This window comes from Hyla sarda, chromosome 11 (genome assembly GCF_029499605.1).
Source record: "Hyla sarda isolate aHylSar1 chromosome 11, aHylSar1.hap1, whole genome shotgun sequence".
Classification (NCBI taxonomy): domain Eukaryota; kingdom Metazoa; phylum Chordata; class Amphibia; order Anura; family Hylidae; genus Hyla; species Hyla sarda.
Genome location: NC_079199.1, coordinates 18,867,787 through 18,885,244, shown reverse-complemented (window position 1 = coordinate 18,885,244; position 17,458 = coordinate 18,867,787). Strand labels below are relative to the sequence as shown.

General features: G+C 43.7%; 1 protein-coding gene across 7 annotated transcripts in view; it reads right to left on the bottom strand.

The window, feature by feature from the left end:
* Nucleotides 1-12,415: 12,415 nt before the first annotated feature.
* MAP4K5 (mitogen-activated protein kinase kinase kinase kinase 5) overlaps nt 12,416-17,458 on the bottom strand; it is a 108,110-nt gene continuing 103,067 nt past the window's right edge. For 3 of the 7 annotated variants that reach the window (XM_056546649.1, XM_056546650.1, XM_056546654.1), the window contains 5 exons: nt 16,522-16,593; nt 16,319-16,411; nt 16,152-16,222; nt 15,116-15,171; nt 12,418-12,849 (listed from right to left, as the gene is read on the bottom strand). In XM_056546649.1, the coding sequence (XP_056402624.1) occupies nt 12,762-12,849; nt 15,116-15,171; nt 16,152-16,222; nt 16,319-16,411; nt 16,522-16,593 (380 nt within the window). In that variant the 3' untranslated portion in view covers nt 12,418-12,761. Of the gene's footprint in view, nt 12,850-15,115; nt 15,172-16,151; nt 16,223-16,318; nt 16,412-16,521; nt 16,594-17,458 lie in introns of all 7 variants that reach the window. The other 4 variants (XM_056546652.1, XM_056546653.1, XM_056546651.1 and 1 more) reach the window with 3 other exon arrangements.

Below are 17,458 nucleotides of genomic sequence, written 5' to 3'. Positions count from 1 at the left end.
CTCAGTTTGTTTTGTCACAATTGGAGTCTGTGACGAATCTTCTGAATGGAGCGCAAGCGTAGATGTGAACCCAGCCTAGGAGTCATAAAGCTTTTGTGAGCCATATGAGGACTTGTTTTTTGCAGGAACAATTGTACTATGTAAGGGCGTCCTTCATTTCACCATAAAATATACAGCAAAACAGTACAGTGGTCCCTCAACATACGATGGTAATCTGTTCGAAACGGACCATCGTTTGTTGAAACCATCGCATGTTGAGGGATCCGTGCAATGTAAAGTATAGGACAGTGGTCTACAACCTGCGGACCTCCAGATGTTGCAAAACTACAACACCCAGCATGCCCGGACAGCCGTTGGCTGTCCGGGCATGCTGGGTGTTGTAGTTTTGCAACATCTGGAGATCCGCAGGTTGAAGACCACTGTTAGAGGAAGTTGTACTCACCTGTCCCCGCCGCTCCGGACCGTCACCACTGCCCGGGATGTCGCCGTCCATCACTGTCGCCGCGTCCCCGGGGTGTCCCCGATGCTCCGGCAAGGAATCTGCTTCCCCGGCATCCTCGCTCTCCGTCGCCGCCATCACGTCGCTACGCACGCCGCTCCTATTGGATGACGGGACGGCGTGCGCAGCGTCGTGATGACGATGATGGAGAGCGCCGACGATGCAGGGGATCCCGAAGAGGACGCGCCGGAGCCCCGAGGACAGGTAAGTGATCGTCAGCGGACCACACGGGGCACCGTAAACGGCTATTCGGCGGCAGCTGAAGAAGTCTGCGCTGCCGGATAGCCGTTTATGCGATGGCCCCGACATACAAAAGCATCGTATGTTGATGCTGCCTCTGAGAGGCCATCGCATGTTGAAATTATCGTATGTCGGGGCCATCGTAGGTCGGGGGGGTCACTGTATTTATGCTGTTCTCTGTGTAGTAAATGTGACGTTATATTTTTTTAGGTTGGTACGATCACAACAATACCCAATTTGTATAGTTTTCGTCTTGTCTCTACTCTTAAAACAATTATAAACTTTAAAAAAATTATACAGTACTAGCTCAAATTGCTATTTTCTGACCCCCTATTACTTTTTTACACACCATGCTCTGTAATTTTTATCAGCACCAATTGGGAATAATTTTGTGGGTTGCGGTGATCAAAATCACCAAAACTGCAATTTTGGCATTTGGCATTTTTTAATGCTTATGTCATTTGCCATTAATGCTATATTTTCATAGATTGGACATTTCCACACATGGTGATACCAAATGTTTATGGATTTTTTTTAGCATTTATTTTTTTTTTAAATAGGAAAAAAGGGGGGGGGGGGTGATTAGAATTTATTATGTTGGGAATTTTTTATATAAAAAACAAACAAACACTACTTTCCTTTTTTTTTTTTACACTTTTTAAATCACCCTAGAGGACTTCTGTAACCATGCAACCAATCATTCAAATGTGTATTCAATTCAATACATTACTATTGCATTAAATTGATTTATTAGCAATTTATCAAAACCCGTATATAGAAAAAGTTGACTAGTTGACCATAGTGACAAATCAGATTGCGTCTTTCATTTTAGAAAAGCATTTTTAACAATAAAAGAAGTGATCACATTTTTTGCTATGGGCAACTGGTCAACTTTTCCTCTACGCAGGTTTTGATAAATCTTCCCCTATGTACTTTATTTTACATCCACAATTTATGGGGCAGTTGGTGTCCGGATCTTAGCAGGTTTTTGCCTTCTTCTGGATCACAGTAAGGTTGGGTTTGAGGGACCCTTTGTCTATTTCCAACCTTATCAACTATGTAAGGCTGGGTTCACACTACGTTTTCTCCCATACGGGAGCGCATACGGCAGGGGGGAGCTAAAACCTCGCGCTCCCGTATGTGACCGTATGCGCTCCCGTATGTCATTCATTTCAATGAGCCGACCGGAGTGAAACGTTCGGTCCGGTCGGCTAATTTTTGCGCCGTATGCGCTTTTACAACCGGACCTAAAACTGTGGTCAACCACGGTTTTAGGTCCGGTTGTAAAAGCGCATACGGCGCAAAAATGAGCCGACCGGACCGAACGTTTCACTCCGGTCGGCTCATTGAAATGAATGACATACGGGAGTGCATACGGTCACATACGGGAGCGCGAGGTTTTAGCTCCCCCCTGCCGTATGCGCTCCCGTATGGGAGAAAACGTAGTGTGAACCCACCCTAACTGTTTGCTTGTCTAAAAGTACTCCTACTCCTGCCATAGTTGTCTACCTTAATTCCTTTATAAACATTCAATAAGTGCAATTCTTTTAATAACAAATTGATTTTCCGTTAATTTTCATATATATATGAATTTCATAAAAATCATATATTCGGTCAAAACAGATGAATCAGAAGCATGAAAGGATAAAAATCCGAATGATGCAAAACAAAACTGTGTAAGACTGCATTCACATCTCGTTTTTACACTACGGGTGCCGGATCCCGGCTGGGGGAGGGGCAAACCAGGCTCTCCCGTACCCCAGCCGGACCAGCTCTGAACTCCATTTATTTTAATGAGCCGACCGGAGTCAAACAGTGACTCCGGTCGGCTCATTTTTGACCCGTATCCAGTTTTGTGACTGGACCTAAAACTGTAGTATACTAAGGTTTTAGGTCTGGTCACAAAACTGGATACGGGTCAAAAATTAGCCGACCGGAGTCACCGTTTGACTCCGGTCGACTCATTAAAGTAAATGGAGTTCAGAGCTGGTCCGGCTGGGGTACAGGAGAGCCCGGTTTGCCCCTCCTCCAGCCGGGTCCGGCACCCGTAGTGTAAAAACGAGATGTGAAGGCAGCCTAATAAAGAATGCAGTCGAAGATGTTTGTTACATTTCTGCTGAGCATGATGAAAATGCAGTCGGATTTAATCGATTAGTTTTTTGGATGGACAGCATTACTATCATGTGTATCTTATTTGGCCAATGAGCTTACCCCTCTTGTGTTTCTCTGGGGTCAGATTGCAGACAAAGAGAGTGTTTTTTATGTTTAGGAGAAGTTGGGAAAGATTTATCTAAACCTGTGCAGAGGAAAAGTAGAACATTTGCCCGTAGCAATCAGATTACTACTTTAATTTTTAAAAATCCCTCTGAAAAATAAAAGCAGCGATCTGACTGTTTACTATGGGCAACTGCTACACTTTTCCTCTGCACAGATTTCCATAAATCTCCCCCATTGTAACTTTACGAATGCCAAATTGGACCAAAATGATAATTTTACTCCAGAACTAAAAATAGTTTTGAATAACGAATGAGGTTGATAAAGAAAAGGGAAGGAACGAAACGCTTAATGAAAACAAACTAAACTTAAAGAAGTCCAGTCCTGAAAAACATATCCCCTATTCTAAGGATAAGGCTGCAGCTTATCACTCTAAGAACAAAAGAATCAAGCTGTTGAAATCCAACACGTCCGACCCTTCTTTCCCCCTACAGAATACATGTTAGCCAATCAGCCTGTCTTGTATGAGGCCCTTAAGTCTATGTATCTGTAATGGCCGCCATACTGTCGCCCAACTTTCAAAGACTCATTGGCCATTTTTCCACTTTTTATGGGTAGAGCCATAGACGTAAGTGGCCCCTAGAGATGAGCGAACTTAGTAAATTCGATTTGTCACAAACTTCTCGGCTCGGCAGTTGATGACTTATCCTGCATAAATTAGTTCAGCTTTCAGGTGCTCCGGTGGGCTGGAAAAGGTGGATACAGTCCAAGGAAAGAGTCTCCTAGGACTGTATCCACCTTTTCCAGCCCACGGGAGCACCTGAAAGCTGAACTAATTTATGCAGGATAAGTCATCAACTGCCGAGCCGAGAAGTTCGTGACAAATCGAATTTATTGTAAGTTTGCTCATCTCTAGTGGCCACCTATATAGCGACCTTTAGGTGCCATTGGATGTATTGCAGTTTCTTCAGGTTTCCATGACCCTTTGATTCTCTTCGCTCATTATACTAATAATTTTTTTCTTTTGTCCCTATAATTACTTGGAATATGTCATTCATTAGAGCCCGGCCACGTCTGCTTGTTCACAGATTGCAGTGAGGAAATTACTCCAATTACCAATACGGCTCTGTCTCCTGGAGCTTAACTAATAAGGACACAAATCCCACAAGTCTTGTGTGTCGTACGTTCAGGAAGCGATTAATGATGTTTGTGAGGAACTTGTCCCTATGGCGACTGCAAAGGACCCAAACAGCGCTGACGTGATGTCATTACCTGCAATATATAGACCCGCACATTGCCCCCTATGTATTTATATTGTAAAAAGGAAATGTTCAAAAATAACTTTTCGCACCTTGGACTGCTAGCAACCATTGACGCACTTGCATCACGACATGCCACCAAGAATGTGACCACCCACATGCAAACTGGGTACAGTGTGTTTTTTTTTTTTTTTTGGGGGGGGGGGGCATGACAAAGGGATCTAAAAAAACACCAAAAAGATATATCATAACCAGTGTTATCTATCCGCACGGGGGATAAGATTTGATCGTGGGGGATCTGACCACTGGTGCCCCCCCTGCGATCTCCTGTACGGGGCTCCGGGTCTGCTGCGGCCTTCCCCATGTAGAAAGTGTGTAGACCACAGCATTACTCCGCAGCCGACACGCCGCCTCCATGTATATCTATAGGAGAGGCGGAGATGCAGAATGGAGGGGGTGTGACTGTCGACCTCTTAGCAAGGTCAAGGGGATCCGGCAGTGTCGGATCCCCGTATGGGAGATCACGAGGGGTCCCAGCGGTCGGACCCCCCCTATGATCAAACAGTTATCCCCTAGCCTGCAGATAGGGGAAACGTTATATACCGCTGCAGATCTCCTTTAAAGCAAAGGCTGACCAAACGCATCCTTTTTGTGGTTCAGTTTACTGAATTTTCCCACCAAAATGTTGGCAAGTAGGCACTTGCTGCCAAAAATATTCCACCCTTGGTAGGTGCCAATGTAATGAAATGATCACTTATTCTCTTCATACTGGGCATTTTTAACATGTTGAGAGACATGGGAGCTCACCAATTATAACAAAGTGCATGCTAAAACGCACATATTGAACACAGCTTATAAATATTTATTATTATTGCATGTATTATATGAGAAAAAAATAATAATATATATTTTTTTAGTAAAGTAATACTGTTGTGCATAACTTAACTCCTATCTGAAGTAATAGATCGCCAGGGGGGGGGGGGGGGGGTCTATACGGGGCCCCGGCAGTCCGCAGGAAGGGAGCGTTCTGTCCCTGCATGACGCAGCGGCTGACACGCCCCCTCCATTTATCTCTGTGGGATACATATGGGGGTCTGTCGGCCGCCTCGTCATGCGGGGAAGGACACGTCCCCTTTCTGCTGACTGCCGGGGGCCCCATACAGGAGATCGTGGGGGTCCTAGCGGTTGGGCCCCCCCCCCCCCCCCCGCCATCTATTACTTATCCCCTATCCTTCAGATAGGGGATAAGTTATTTTGCACTACAGTTATTCCTTTAAGCTATAAACAATTTTGCACCTGCGGCTAGAACATGTTACAATACACAGAAAGTTGCTTGATGCAGTCAAGCTCATGGGGTAGGCCCCATTCACACTACAGAGGTTCCGTGAGGATTCCACTTGCAGCAGCCTTCCGCTAAGGTCAATGGGAGTTCCCCTGCTCTATTCACACATCAAAGGTTTCGTAAAAGGAACCTCCGACAAAGAATTGGATTCCAATGTCCCAGCTTTCATTTTTCAGAGGCCTTTTTTAAAAAGTAAAGAAGGGATCTTTTTAGGCGCTATGAGCAACTACTTCGGCAACTACTAAGGTTGGATAAATCTCCCCTTTTTATCTCTATTTTTAAATATTAGCATAAGAGTCCACATATCCGCAGTAAAATCCATACAATTTTGTGTGAATTTACAGCTGCGAAATTGAAATCAATGGAAGGGTGCTGTAAGCAGAATCCGCCAGGAATTTCCGTAGTGCGAATAGGGCCTAACATTGGAATGAGTACGCTCCATAAATAATCTACAGGAGATTTACCATGTGGTATGTCCTACCCTCCTATGTTTGCACTAGCTGTAGGTTAAAGGACTAGTCCAGTCCTGAAAAACTTATCCCCCTATCCTAAGGATAGGGGGCAAGTTTCAGATCGCCGGGGTCCGACCGCAGGGACCCCCTCGCAATCTCCAGTACGGGGCTCCGGCAGCCTGCGGGAGAGGGGCGTGTTGACCACCGCACAAAGCAGCAGCTGACACGCCCCCTCAATACAACTCTATGGCAAAGCCGGAGCGCTGTCTTCGGCAATCTCCTGCTCTGCCATAGCGATGTATTGAGGGCGGGACGTGTCGGCCGCCGCTTCGTGCGGTGGTCAACACGCTATTGGGCCGGAGAGCCAAGGCCCCATACAGATCACGGGGGTCCCAGCAGTCAGACCTCCCCCCCCCCCCCCCCCGCTATCTGAAACTTAAGTTTTTCAGGACTGGACTACTCCTTTAAGTTGGTTATCCACATGGCTTTTACATTCGAATCAATGGAATTTAATACTATATCCAGGATGTATACAATTGCAACTGTAAGCAAACAATGCCTCCTGCTGGCTAGAGAAGTAAAAGCCAGGAACAGGCTGTACAACTCCTTGGTGACCTGCAGTGGAGTATGATATAGCCCAGTGGTTTCCAAGCAGTGTGCCTCCAGCTGTTGCAAAACTACAACCCCCAACATGCCTGGACAGCCTTTCCTAGCTGTTGCAAAACTACAACCCCATGCTGGGTGTTGTAGTTTTGCAACAGCTGGAGGCACCCAGGTTGGAAAACACCGATTATAGTCATAGTATCTTATTTTCCAAAACTATGTTGCAAAACTACAACGCCCAGCATGCATGGACAGCCAAAGGCTGTCCAAGCATGCTGGGGTTGTAGTTTTGCAACAGCTCAGAAAGGCTGTCCAGGCATGTTGGGGGTTGTAGTTTTGCAACAGCTGGAGGCACCCTGCTTGGAAAACACTGATTATAGTCATAGTATCTTATTTTCCAGTGTTTTCCAAGCAGTGTGCCTCCAGCAGTTGCAAAACTACAACACCCAGCATGCCTGGACAGCCAAAGGCTGTCCAGGCATGTTGGGGGTTGTAGTTTTGCAACAGCTGGAGGCACACAGCTTGGAAAACACTGATTATAGTCATAGTATCTTATTTTCCAAAGTAAGAAATGGATAAAAATCGGAGGAGACACACAAAGGAGAGATTGGGACGTCTCCTCTTTTTATACCCATCTAAAAACCTGAGTGTGAGAATTTCTAGTTCTAAAGAAAACTTAAATGACACCAAACTAAATATTAGCACAGTTTATTAAATGTTTTTTTTTTCCCCACTTAGGAAAATCTCAATACACGTAATGCATGATGAAGATTCCTTGGCAACAAACAGAACAATGGAGATATTACAGATGAGGAAAAAGCCTTTGGTAATTTCTTGTTTTCATACAGGGAGAAAATGAAAAAAATAATCCCATTCCCCATAAATGTTATAGTCCATGGGTTAAAAAAACAAAACGACAAAAATCCCAAATATAAAGAAATACAAATGCTCTGACTCCTTTGGTACAAGCACTTTGTGTGATTGTTGAATTATAATAAACTCTGCGTCCCGTAGGTGGCGAGTGCTCAAGACTCTTCCTTGGCGGCAATAAAAAGGTACATAACCCACATTGCAGTATTGGCCTCTAGTATTAATACAAAGGTTATTCCTAAAATAGGAGGATGCACAGATTAGGAAGGCCAAATGATTAATAGATTTAGCACATAAAACAAGGATTACCAGGACCCTCTTTTCCCTCAAGAAGTTGAATTGTAATAAAATATAACCTACACTTAGCTGTGAATTCCGGACCACCGTTCTCTATTGGAGCTGTGATAACAGAACCCAGACCTGGCTTTAGGGCGTAACCGCATTTTATCAGGTCTTTTTGCACAGCCCCCACTTAAAGGGGTTATCCAGGAAAAAGCTCTCTCTCTCTCTAATATATATATATCTATATATATTTATATATAGATATATATATATATAGATATATATATATATAGATATATATATATATATAGATATATATATATATATAGATATATATATATAGATATATATATATATATAGATATATATATATAGATATATAGATATATATATATATATATAGATATATATATATATAGATATATAGATATATATATATATATATAGATATATATATATATAGATATATAGATATATATATATATATAGATATATATATATATATCTCAACTGGCTCCAGAAAGCTAAACAGATTTGTAAATTACTTCTATTAAAAAATCTTAATCCTTTCAGTACTTATGAGCTGCTGAAGTTGAGTTGCTCTTTTCTGTCTAAGTGCTCTCTGATGAACTGTCCAGAGTAGAAGCATCTACAAGTAATTACCATAGCAAACCTCTTCTACTCTGTGCAGTTCCCGAGACGAGCAGAGATGTCAGCAGCGAGCACTGTGGTCAGACAGAAAAGAACAACTCAACTTCAGCAGCTGATAATTATTGGAAGTATTAAAGGGATATTCCAGGAAAAAAACAATTTTTTATTTTATATCAACTGGCTCCAGAAAGTTAAGCAGATTTGTAAATGACTTCTATTAAAAAATCTTAATCCTTTCAATATTTATCAGATGCTGAAGTTGAGTTGTTGTTTTCTGTCTGGCAACAGTGCTCTCTACTGACATCTCTGCTTGTCTCGGGAACTGCACAGAGGAGAAGAGGTTTGCTATGGGGATTTGCTTCTAAACTGGGCGGTTCCTGAGACATGTGCCATCAGACAGAAAAGAACACCTCAACTGCAGCAGCTCATAAGTAATGAAAGGATTAAGATTTTTTTAATAGAAGTAATTTACTAATCTGTTTAACTTTCTGTAGCCAGTTGAGATATATATATATATATATATAAAAAAAAAGTTTTTTCCTTGATAACCCCTTTAAGGATTAAGATTTTTTTTTTTATAGAAGTAATTTACAAATCTGTTTTTACCTGGAATACCTCTTTATCAGGTTCACTTTTCTATTCGCTGTACATAACGGAATCCAGCTTTGTATAATAAAGGCACTAGCGCTAAAATTGAATACACATTTAAAAAAAAAAAAGTTCCCCTATACAACAGTTAAAAATACAAAATCGGCTGCAAACATATCCAATGGACAAGCAGATATATTACCCACTCAAGCACAGATAATGATTAATAAATAAGAATAAAAGGGTCTAATTTACAGAGGGTAGATCCGGCTCTAAATCCCTATAAAGGAAAGGCATGACCTGTAGTGTCACTTACTTAGCAAATGGCGAGAATTTAGCACATCTTCCAGGATATCACTAAGGGGGGGGGTGCAAAGTAAATAGTGAAGAACAGAAGGTCATGGCCGCCAATCTGATTGCAACTCTTATTCGGCAAGGAAAAAGTTGGCATCTGATTGGCACCAGTGCATCCCTCCCCGTGGTGCTTTATCATGGCAGAGGCTATAAAGCAGTGTTTCCCAACCAGGGTGCCTCCAGCTCTTGCAAAACTACAACTCCCAGCATGACCGGACAGCCGTTGGCTGTCCGGTCATGCTGAGAGTTGTAGTTTTGCAACAGCTGGAGGCACCCTGGTTGGGAAACACTGCTATAGAGAGCCAAGTAACAGAAAGAGAACAGTCGCAGTGAAGGCTATAGGGTAGAGAGCTAGTAACGTGATCAGTTTATGGCAGTCTTCTTCAACGTGTTGCTAATGGAAAACTATAACTCCCAGCATACCCAACAGCTGGAGAGTGAGTTACATACTGGAATTAGATATAGAGTGGAATAATTCCAGGAGAACAGATTAAAGGACATCTGCAGCAAAAGAGACAACTTATGCCCTATCCACAGGATAGGGGATAAGTGATTGATCACGGGGGTCCGAGTGCTTGGACCCCCCCGCGATCTCCTGCACGGGGCCCCGGCTCTCCCGTGCAGGAGGCGTGACGGCCACAGCGTGACACGCCTCTTCTATGTATCTCTATAGGAGAGGCGGGGAGGCAGGGTTCGCGCCTCCTCGCCTCTCCCATAGAACTGTATGGGTAGGGTGTGTGGAGGGGGCGTACCGTGAACCTCAGAGAGGTCGACGCTACGCGCATTAACCGCTCACATAGAGCAGCAATGCAGGGCCCCGTTTGGGAGATCGCGGGGGGTCCCAGTGGTCGGACCCCCCGCGATCAGACACTTATCCTCGATCCTGCAGATGTCCTTTAAAGGGGTACTCAGCCCCTAGACGTCCTATCCCCTACCCTAGCAGCGGGACCCCTGCGATCTCTCCTGCAGCCCCCCCGAGTCATCATCTCTCCGGAGCCAAGTTTGCTTCGTGGCTGATGACAGGGGCCAGGCGGTTTGTGACATCATGGCTCCGCCCCCTCGTGACGTCTCATCCTGCTGCCTTAACGGAAGTCTATGGGAGGGGGCATGGCAACAGTCACGCCCCTTCCCATAGACTTGCATTAAGGGGGTGGGGCATGACATCATGAGGGGGTGGAGCCACGATGTCACAAACTGCCAATCCCTGTATCGTGAGTCATAAATCCTTGCATAGGGGATAAGATGTCTAGGGATGGAGTACCCCTTTAAGGCTGAGTTCACAGGTTGCAGATGCAGGGCTCATGGTTTACCATGAACTGCAGCACTTTCATAGGGATTACAGGGATACGACATAAAAACCATGGGCTACATCTGTACTTGCTGTGAAACCATCTCAATTAACGGCGGCAAGCCGCACTACTGCTCTCCAACACGTGAACGCAGCCTTCAGGTATGAGGATTTTAGGCAACTGATCTGGAGCAGATCGGCAAATGATTTTATATAAATTTGTTTTGGTGCAGAAATACTGCACATTCCCTGCAACTTATCTGCAGCAGATCCGCAGTGTGTGAACATGCCCAAAGGGGTACAGCAACACATTTTAGATACATGGATTTGTTTTGGTGCAGGATACTGCATATTTCCTGCAAAAGAACTGCAGCACGTGAACGTACCCTGAGGGGGTATTTGGCAATAGCAACATAACCAATCAATGTATAAAGCATACAGATGTCTCTCCAGACTACACAATAGAGGGGACAAAACTATAATTTCGCAATGGTTTGGTAGAGGCCCAAGCACCTAGACATTTGCCGATCAGAACAATGAAGGAAGATGAAGCGCTGTAACCTCTTCATTGTTTATACAGGAACAGCTTTATACATACAAGTGTGGCTGTGCCAGATACTGCAGCGGAGGCCCATTCACCACACAACCAAATGCATGTGCCACTGCACCATTTTCAACAATGAACGGCTGCTGCGCTTCGTCTCCATTACTCTGAATGGCACAGGGTCCCCCAAGGATCAGACCCCTACAGACAATATCTGACTTCCAGAAAGTATTTGACAAAAAAAATAAAAAACAAACACTACTTTGTGTAGAACTAGCTTATAAGGGTCTGTCACCAATAACGTGGAGAGATTTTACAGTTTTCGGTCCTGAACACTAAAGTCAGGTCCAGGCACTGTGGATATGTGATGTGGAGTGTTACTTCTACATGAATGAATTTCCTATTACTGTATCTTCTATCTGACAAACGGGAAACATTATGGGACTGCACTGAAGGTCTCAATCCATACGTCATTCATCCTGGTTACATCTCATCCACATGTAGGAGTGCTATATTAATGTTGTGGACTGAGCCCCACATGAAGACATGTAATTGTTAAAGGGGTACTCCGGCCCCAAGACATCTTATCCCCTATCCAAAGGATCGGTGATAAGAGGTCTGATCGCGGGGGTCCTGCCGCTGGGGACCCCCGCAATCTAGCATGCAGCACCCACTTTTAAGCACTGCAGGAAGCGCTGGAGGCTCTGAGTGTTATGCCTCCTGACCACGGGGACGGAGTATCGTGATGTCACGACTCCGCCCCCTCAATGCAAGTCTATGCCCCCTCCCATAGACTTGTATTGAGGGGGCGGAGTCGTGACGTCACGATACTCCGTCCCCGTGGTCAGGAGGCATAACACTCAGAGCCTCCAGCGCTTCCTGCAGTAGACTTGCACTCCTTCCCGTACACTTGCATTGAGGGGGCGGGGTGTGACGTCACACGGGGGTGGAGTCGTGACATCACGATACTCTCCCCGTGGTCAGGAGGCATAACACTGATAGCATCCAGCGCTTCCTGCAGTTCTTACAGGTGGGTGCTGCATGCTAGATTGCGGGGGGTCCCCGGCAGCGGGACCCCCGCGATCAGACATCTTATCCCCTATCCTTTGGATAGGGGATAAGATGTCTTGGGGCCGGAGTACCCCTTTAAAGGTAAAAAAGTAAGAGGCACTGAGGTGAAAGCTACAGATTATGCCTAAGAGAAAAATCCAACCTGATTTTAGCATGTCTTCAGGCAATGGAAGAAAAAAAAAAAACACATCAAGGCACCCCTTTATCTTTTCTGAAAGAGACGGTAATCCTCTGTCTCCATCCACCCCCTTCAGCTGATGGTAAAGGGGCCGTAATGTCACAGCTTTTTATTAAGCAACCGAATAAAAACCAACACCACATAGTGGTGAAAGGAGAGCTAGCTGTTTCCAGCAGCACAAAAAAAAGTTAAAAACAAGAATTCTACCAAATAATACAGATATGATCTAAAAAGTACAAGTCGCCACAAAACTTGTCAAAAGTCCCAAACAGGAAAAGTTTATGATGGAATTGAAATTCCTATGTCATTTGTATCATGCAAAGAGTCTAGTAGCTGTTCTCATGGCCGGCCAAGATGTACAGGTTGCTGTGAGCGGTTGGGTTCAGCGTCGGCCTGCTTTCCAAGACGACGACCCTGTAAAGAGATGGAGTAACCGTAAGTAGATGTGTGCACGTTGTGAATTATAGCTGGGGGTAGTGAGTATATTGGCTAAAGAACATACATAGCCCCATATCATGGGTGACAACCTGGGAGTTCCGAGTCCTCTTAGAATACAGCATCTGAAAACTTAGGACGGAAGGGGACAAGAGATCCTAAACCCTGAGGAACAGCTAATATGTTCACACCCCTTCACGCCTTGGCCTGTTTTGACCTTAAAAGGGTATTACAGTGAAAAACATTTTATTTTCATATCAACTGGCTCCAGAAAGTTAAACAGATTTGTAAATTACTTCTATAAAAAAAAATATATATATCTTAATCCTACCAGTACTTCTCAGCTGCTGAAGTTGAGTTGTTCTTTTCTGTCTGACCACAGTGCTTTCTGCTGAAACCTCTGTCCATGTCAGGAACTGTCCAGAGCAGGAGCAAATCCCCATAGCAAACCTCTCCTGCTCTGGACAGCTCCTGACATGGACAGAGGTGTCAGCAGAGAGCACTGTGGTCAGACAGAAAAGAACAACTCAACTTCAGCAGCTGATAAGTACTGGAAGGATTACATTTTTTTTTTAATAGAAATAATTTACAAATCTGTTTAACTTTCTGGAGCCAGATGATATTAAAAAAAAATGTTTTTCACCGGAATACCCCTTTAATGACCAAGCCCCATTATTAAATCTGACATGTGTCCCTTTATGTGATAACTTTAGAATGCTTTTACTTGTCCAAGCAATTTTTGGTGACATATTGGGGGACATTTCCTAATCTAGTCTATTCTGGGTATGCTTATAGACCAGCGTATGTGGTAGTCTCCTGTCTATTGTGCTCCTAATTTATCAAAGGTCTCACAAGCCCTTGATAAATTCTGTGCTCAGACTTCAGGGTCTACAGCTTACACTGCATTTAGACCTGCTCCAACATGGTCTGACATTTCAGCGTATTTTGGGCAGATGCGACTTGTCGCACAAAAGCCGCACTTGATAAATTCAGCACAAATGCATTTTCGAATGCATTTCCATTTTAAATAGACTTGCATGCATCATGTTCTAAAAATCCTCTAGAGCAAAAGTCGCAGAAAAGTCGCACATATTTAGACTGCGACTTTCTGTGCGACAAATTTAGACAGGAAAAACCAGTCTAAATCGTTTGATAAATCTCCCCCATTGACTTTATATGAGTGGTTAATTTTAGTCAACACATTCAGCGTTTTTGTGAAAAATCTCCAAAATGCTGTGAAAAATTTTAAAAATTTGCAATTTTTCTGGATTTTACATTTTCTGCTTGTAAGAGAAATAGTCAAGCCACATAAATTAATTCAAATCTACAATACGTCTACTATATGATGGCATCATTTGTTAAAAGTCATTTTACTTTGTTAGGATGTTAGAAGGTTTATAAGTTTAGCAGCAACCCATTTAAAAAACTGCACCCCTCAAAGTATTCAGAATAACATTTAAAGAAGGTTATCTACCCTTTAGGTGTTTCACGGGGATTTTTTTTTATTGATCTTGTGGTATAAATTACATGCTAACTTTACTCTGCAAGGTGGTATGATTACGGCGATACTACATTTACATATTTTTTATAGTTTATTACATAACACCCAAAAAAATATTGTTTTTGTAGGTCACCGTATTTTGAAATTTTTTTTCCCCCCATCAGTTGATCTGTATAAAGGCTTGGTTTTTGCTTGATGACTTTAAAGGGGTACTCTGGCCCCAAGACATCTTATCCCCTATCCGAATGATAGGGGATAAGACCACGGGGACGGAGCATCATGACTCCACCCCCTTGTGATGCCACGCCTCCTCAATGCAAGTCTATGGTAGGGGGCATGACATCCGTCAGGCCCCCTTCCATAGACTTGCATTGAGGGGGCAAGGCGTGGCGTCACACGGAAGCGGAGTCGTGACGTCCCGATACTCTGACCCCGTGGTCAGGAGGCATAAGACTGAGAGCCTCCAGCGCTTCCTGCAGTGCTTACAGGTGGGTGCCGCATGCTAGATTGCGATCAGACATCTTATCCCCTATCCTTTGGATAGGGGATAAGATGTCTTGGGGACGGAGTACCCCTTTAAATCAGCTTACAGGTGGGGGTGCCACTAAATGCTACTTATTTGATATTGATGGCCTATCCTAAGAAAAAGCCATTAATATAAAAATCCCAGAAATTGGAACTGATCACATGCTTTTGTTAGATACTGCGCCAAACTGTAAATATGACAAATGACTATGATATTACCTGTCTGAACCTAAGAGGCGGAAGACTCTGGATTCATCAGATATCTCTTGTGTAACCTTTTAAACAAGAAACAAAAACAGATGGTTAACAAAAGTAATTTAAAAAGGATAAAACGTGCTAGGATAACAAATGTTATATTTTTTACAACTATATTTTCACATTAGCTTGGCAAGATTTCTCCACTTAGAAACATAGATCAATAAATTTAAGGGGGTATTTCTCATCTGGAATATTTATGGCAAATCTAAAGGATGTGACATGAATGTCTGATAGATGTGGGTTCGCACCTATCTTGAGATCGAGCTATCACCGCGCTGACCTAGTTGTAGCTGCCACAGGTGGTCAGGAGGAGATAATGGTTGAATGGACTGGTTATACATATTCTAAGTCCCATAGTGGTTTAAAGGGGAATTTCGTAGAATTTTGCAGTCCTATGCTGATTACGCAAATTCCATTAAAGTGAATGGGAGTTACATAAGTTAGGTAAAACAACCTGTAAACAACCTCCATAATGAAATGCTGTATAATGCAGCTTCTCCCCATCTAGCACCATAACCAATATGGCATATTCAAGCGGTCAAAAAAGGTGTCATTTTAATATCGAAACTGGCCACATTTCGGCTTCAAAAACACGCAGTTGAAAAACACTTCTCTGACAGCTGATCTCCCGTATGGGGCCCCGGCTTTCGTACTAATTTGTGTGTCGTATCCAGCACGGAAGCTGGTCGAAACAATCCCCCTCCATTCATCTCTATGGGAGAGGCGGAGAGACAGCGTTCGTGTGTTTCTGCCTCTCACGTAGAGATGAATGGAGGGGCGTGTTTCGACCAGCTTCCGTGCTCGCTCATTACAGAAGCAGAGCCGGGCCCCGAACGGGAGATATCGGGGTCTCAGCAGTCGGACCCCCACGATCAGACCCTTATCCCCTATCCTGTGGATAGGAAATACGTTTTTTTTCCACCGCATATCCCCTTTAAACTAAGAATCATGATTCATGCTAAAACACAAACGCATGAGATTAAATAAAAGGCCTCACCTCATTGGATTTAAAGTTTTTTCCCTGCATGCCATGTTTCCAGAAAGCCAAAACGCTGTCCTGCAGGCAGACTGGAAAAAAAAAAAAAAAGAGAGAAAATACAAAAAGTATTAGAAAGTTGTATGACAGCCTACGAATGTGTTCACCAGTCCATGATGATCACTCACCTACAGACTCGACCTGAAAATTGAAGCTCAGCTCAGAGGCCAGCTTTTTACTGGATTTAAGTTTTCCCTGAAGGTTGACTATTTTTACATAATCTAAAAAAAAAAAAAAAAAACAGCAGTCAGGTAACATGTATACATTGTGGCAATACATGTATGGTCACTTATCTACTTACTAGTTAGTGTAAGATAGTTTTGAGACTTACGGTCAAGGCAGACGAGGACAGTATCCCTCTCCAGCTGTGTTACGTGTATGGCATTAATCTGGAGACCTTCTGCTAGGAGAAAGAAAAAAATGATGTTATGCATCAGAAATGTTACAGCCATGGTTAGACCTGGAACATCCCAGAACTGAAAGAATTATAAAAAACTGTTGACATTGTAAAACTACGTAAGGCTGCTTTCACACTACGAGCATTCATCCGTTATTAAACGTCCGTTTTCTGTGTAAAAACGGACATTTAATAACGGATGACATAAGGGGTGCTACTTATCCTTCATTCATGGTCGATACACCTCTGCCTACAGACTCCCACAGCCGGGACTACTACTGCTCCCATCATGGAACAGACTTGTTTCCATGATGGGAGTAGTAATTCCCTGGCTGCAGGAGACTGCAAACAGCTGGGGAGGCTACATTAGTGTTTGTACTACTAACCCCCATCATGGAACAGAGTCTGTTCCATAATGGGGGTTGTAGTACATGGGCTGAGGGATTGATCACTGGGTTTCACTTCTGAGACCAGATGCGATCTAAAGTTATTAAGCAGGGGAGCGGGCGGCATGCTCCACAACCCTGCGATGTATCAGTGTGTTTTAACTTTCATTTTTTAATCCCCCGAGGGGAGCTCTGAATGGTCGGTACTGAGGAGCCAATAAGGGCTTTAAAATGAGATTTAAAAAATGAACATTGTGAGTAGCAGGGGGCAATATCTATATTAAAAGCGCTGTGGGGGGCAAGATATATGGCGCTGCAGGGCAGGCAGACATATAGCCTATATATCTAGCCCCCCAGCAGCGCATTAGATATGACCCCCACCAGCGCATTAATATATACCCCCGCCGGCGCATTAAATATATACCCCCCCCCCGCAGCACATGTATAATGCAGCGCAGCGCTTCTATATACATATGCCACTGCAG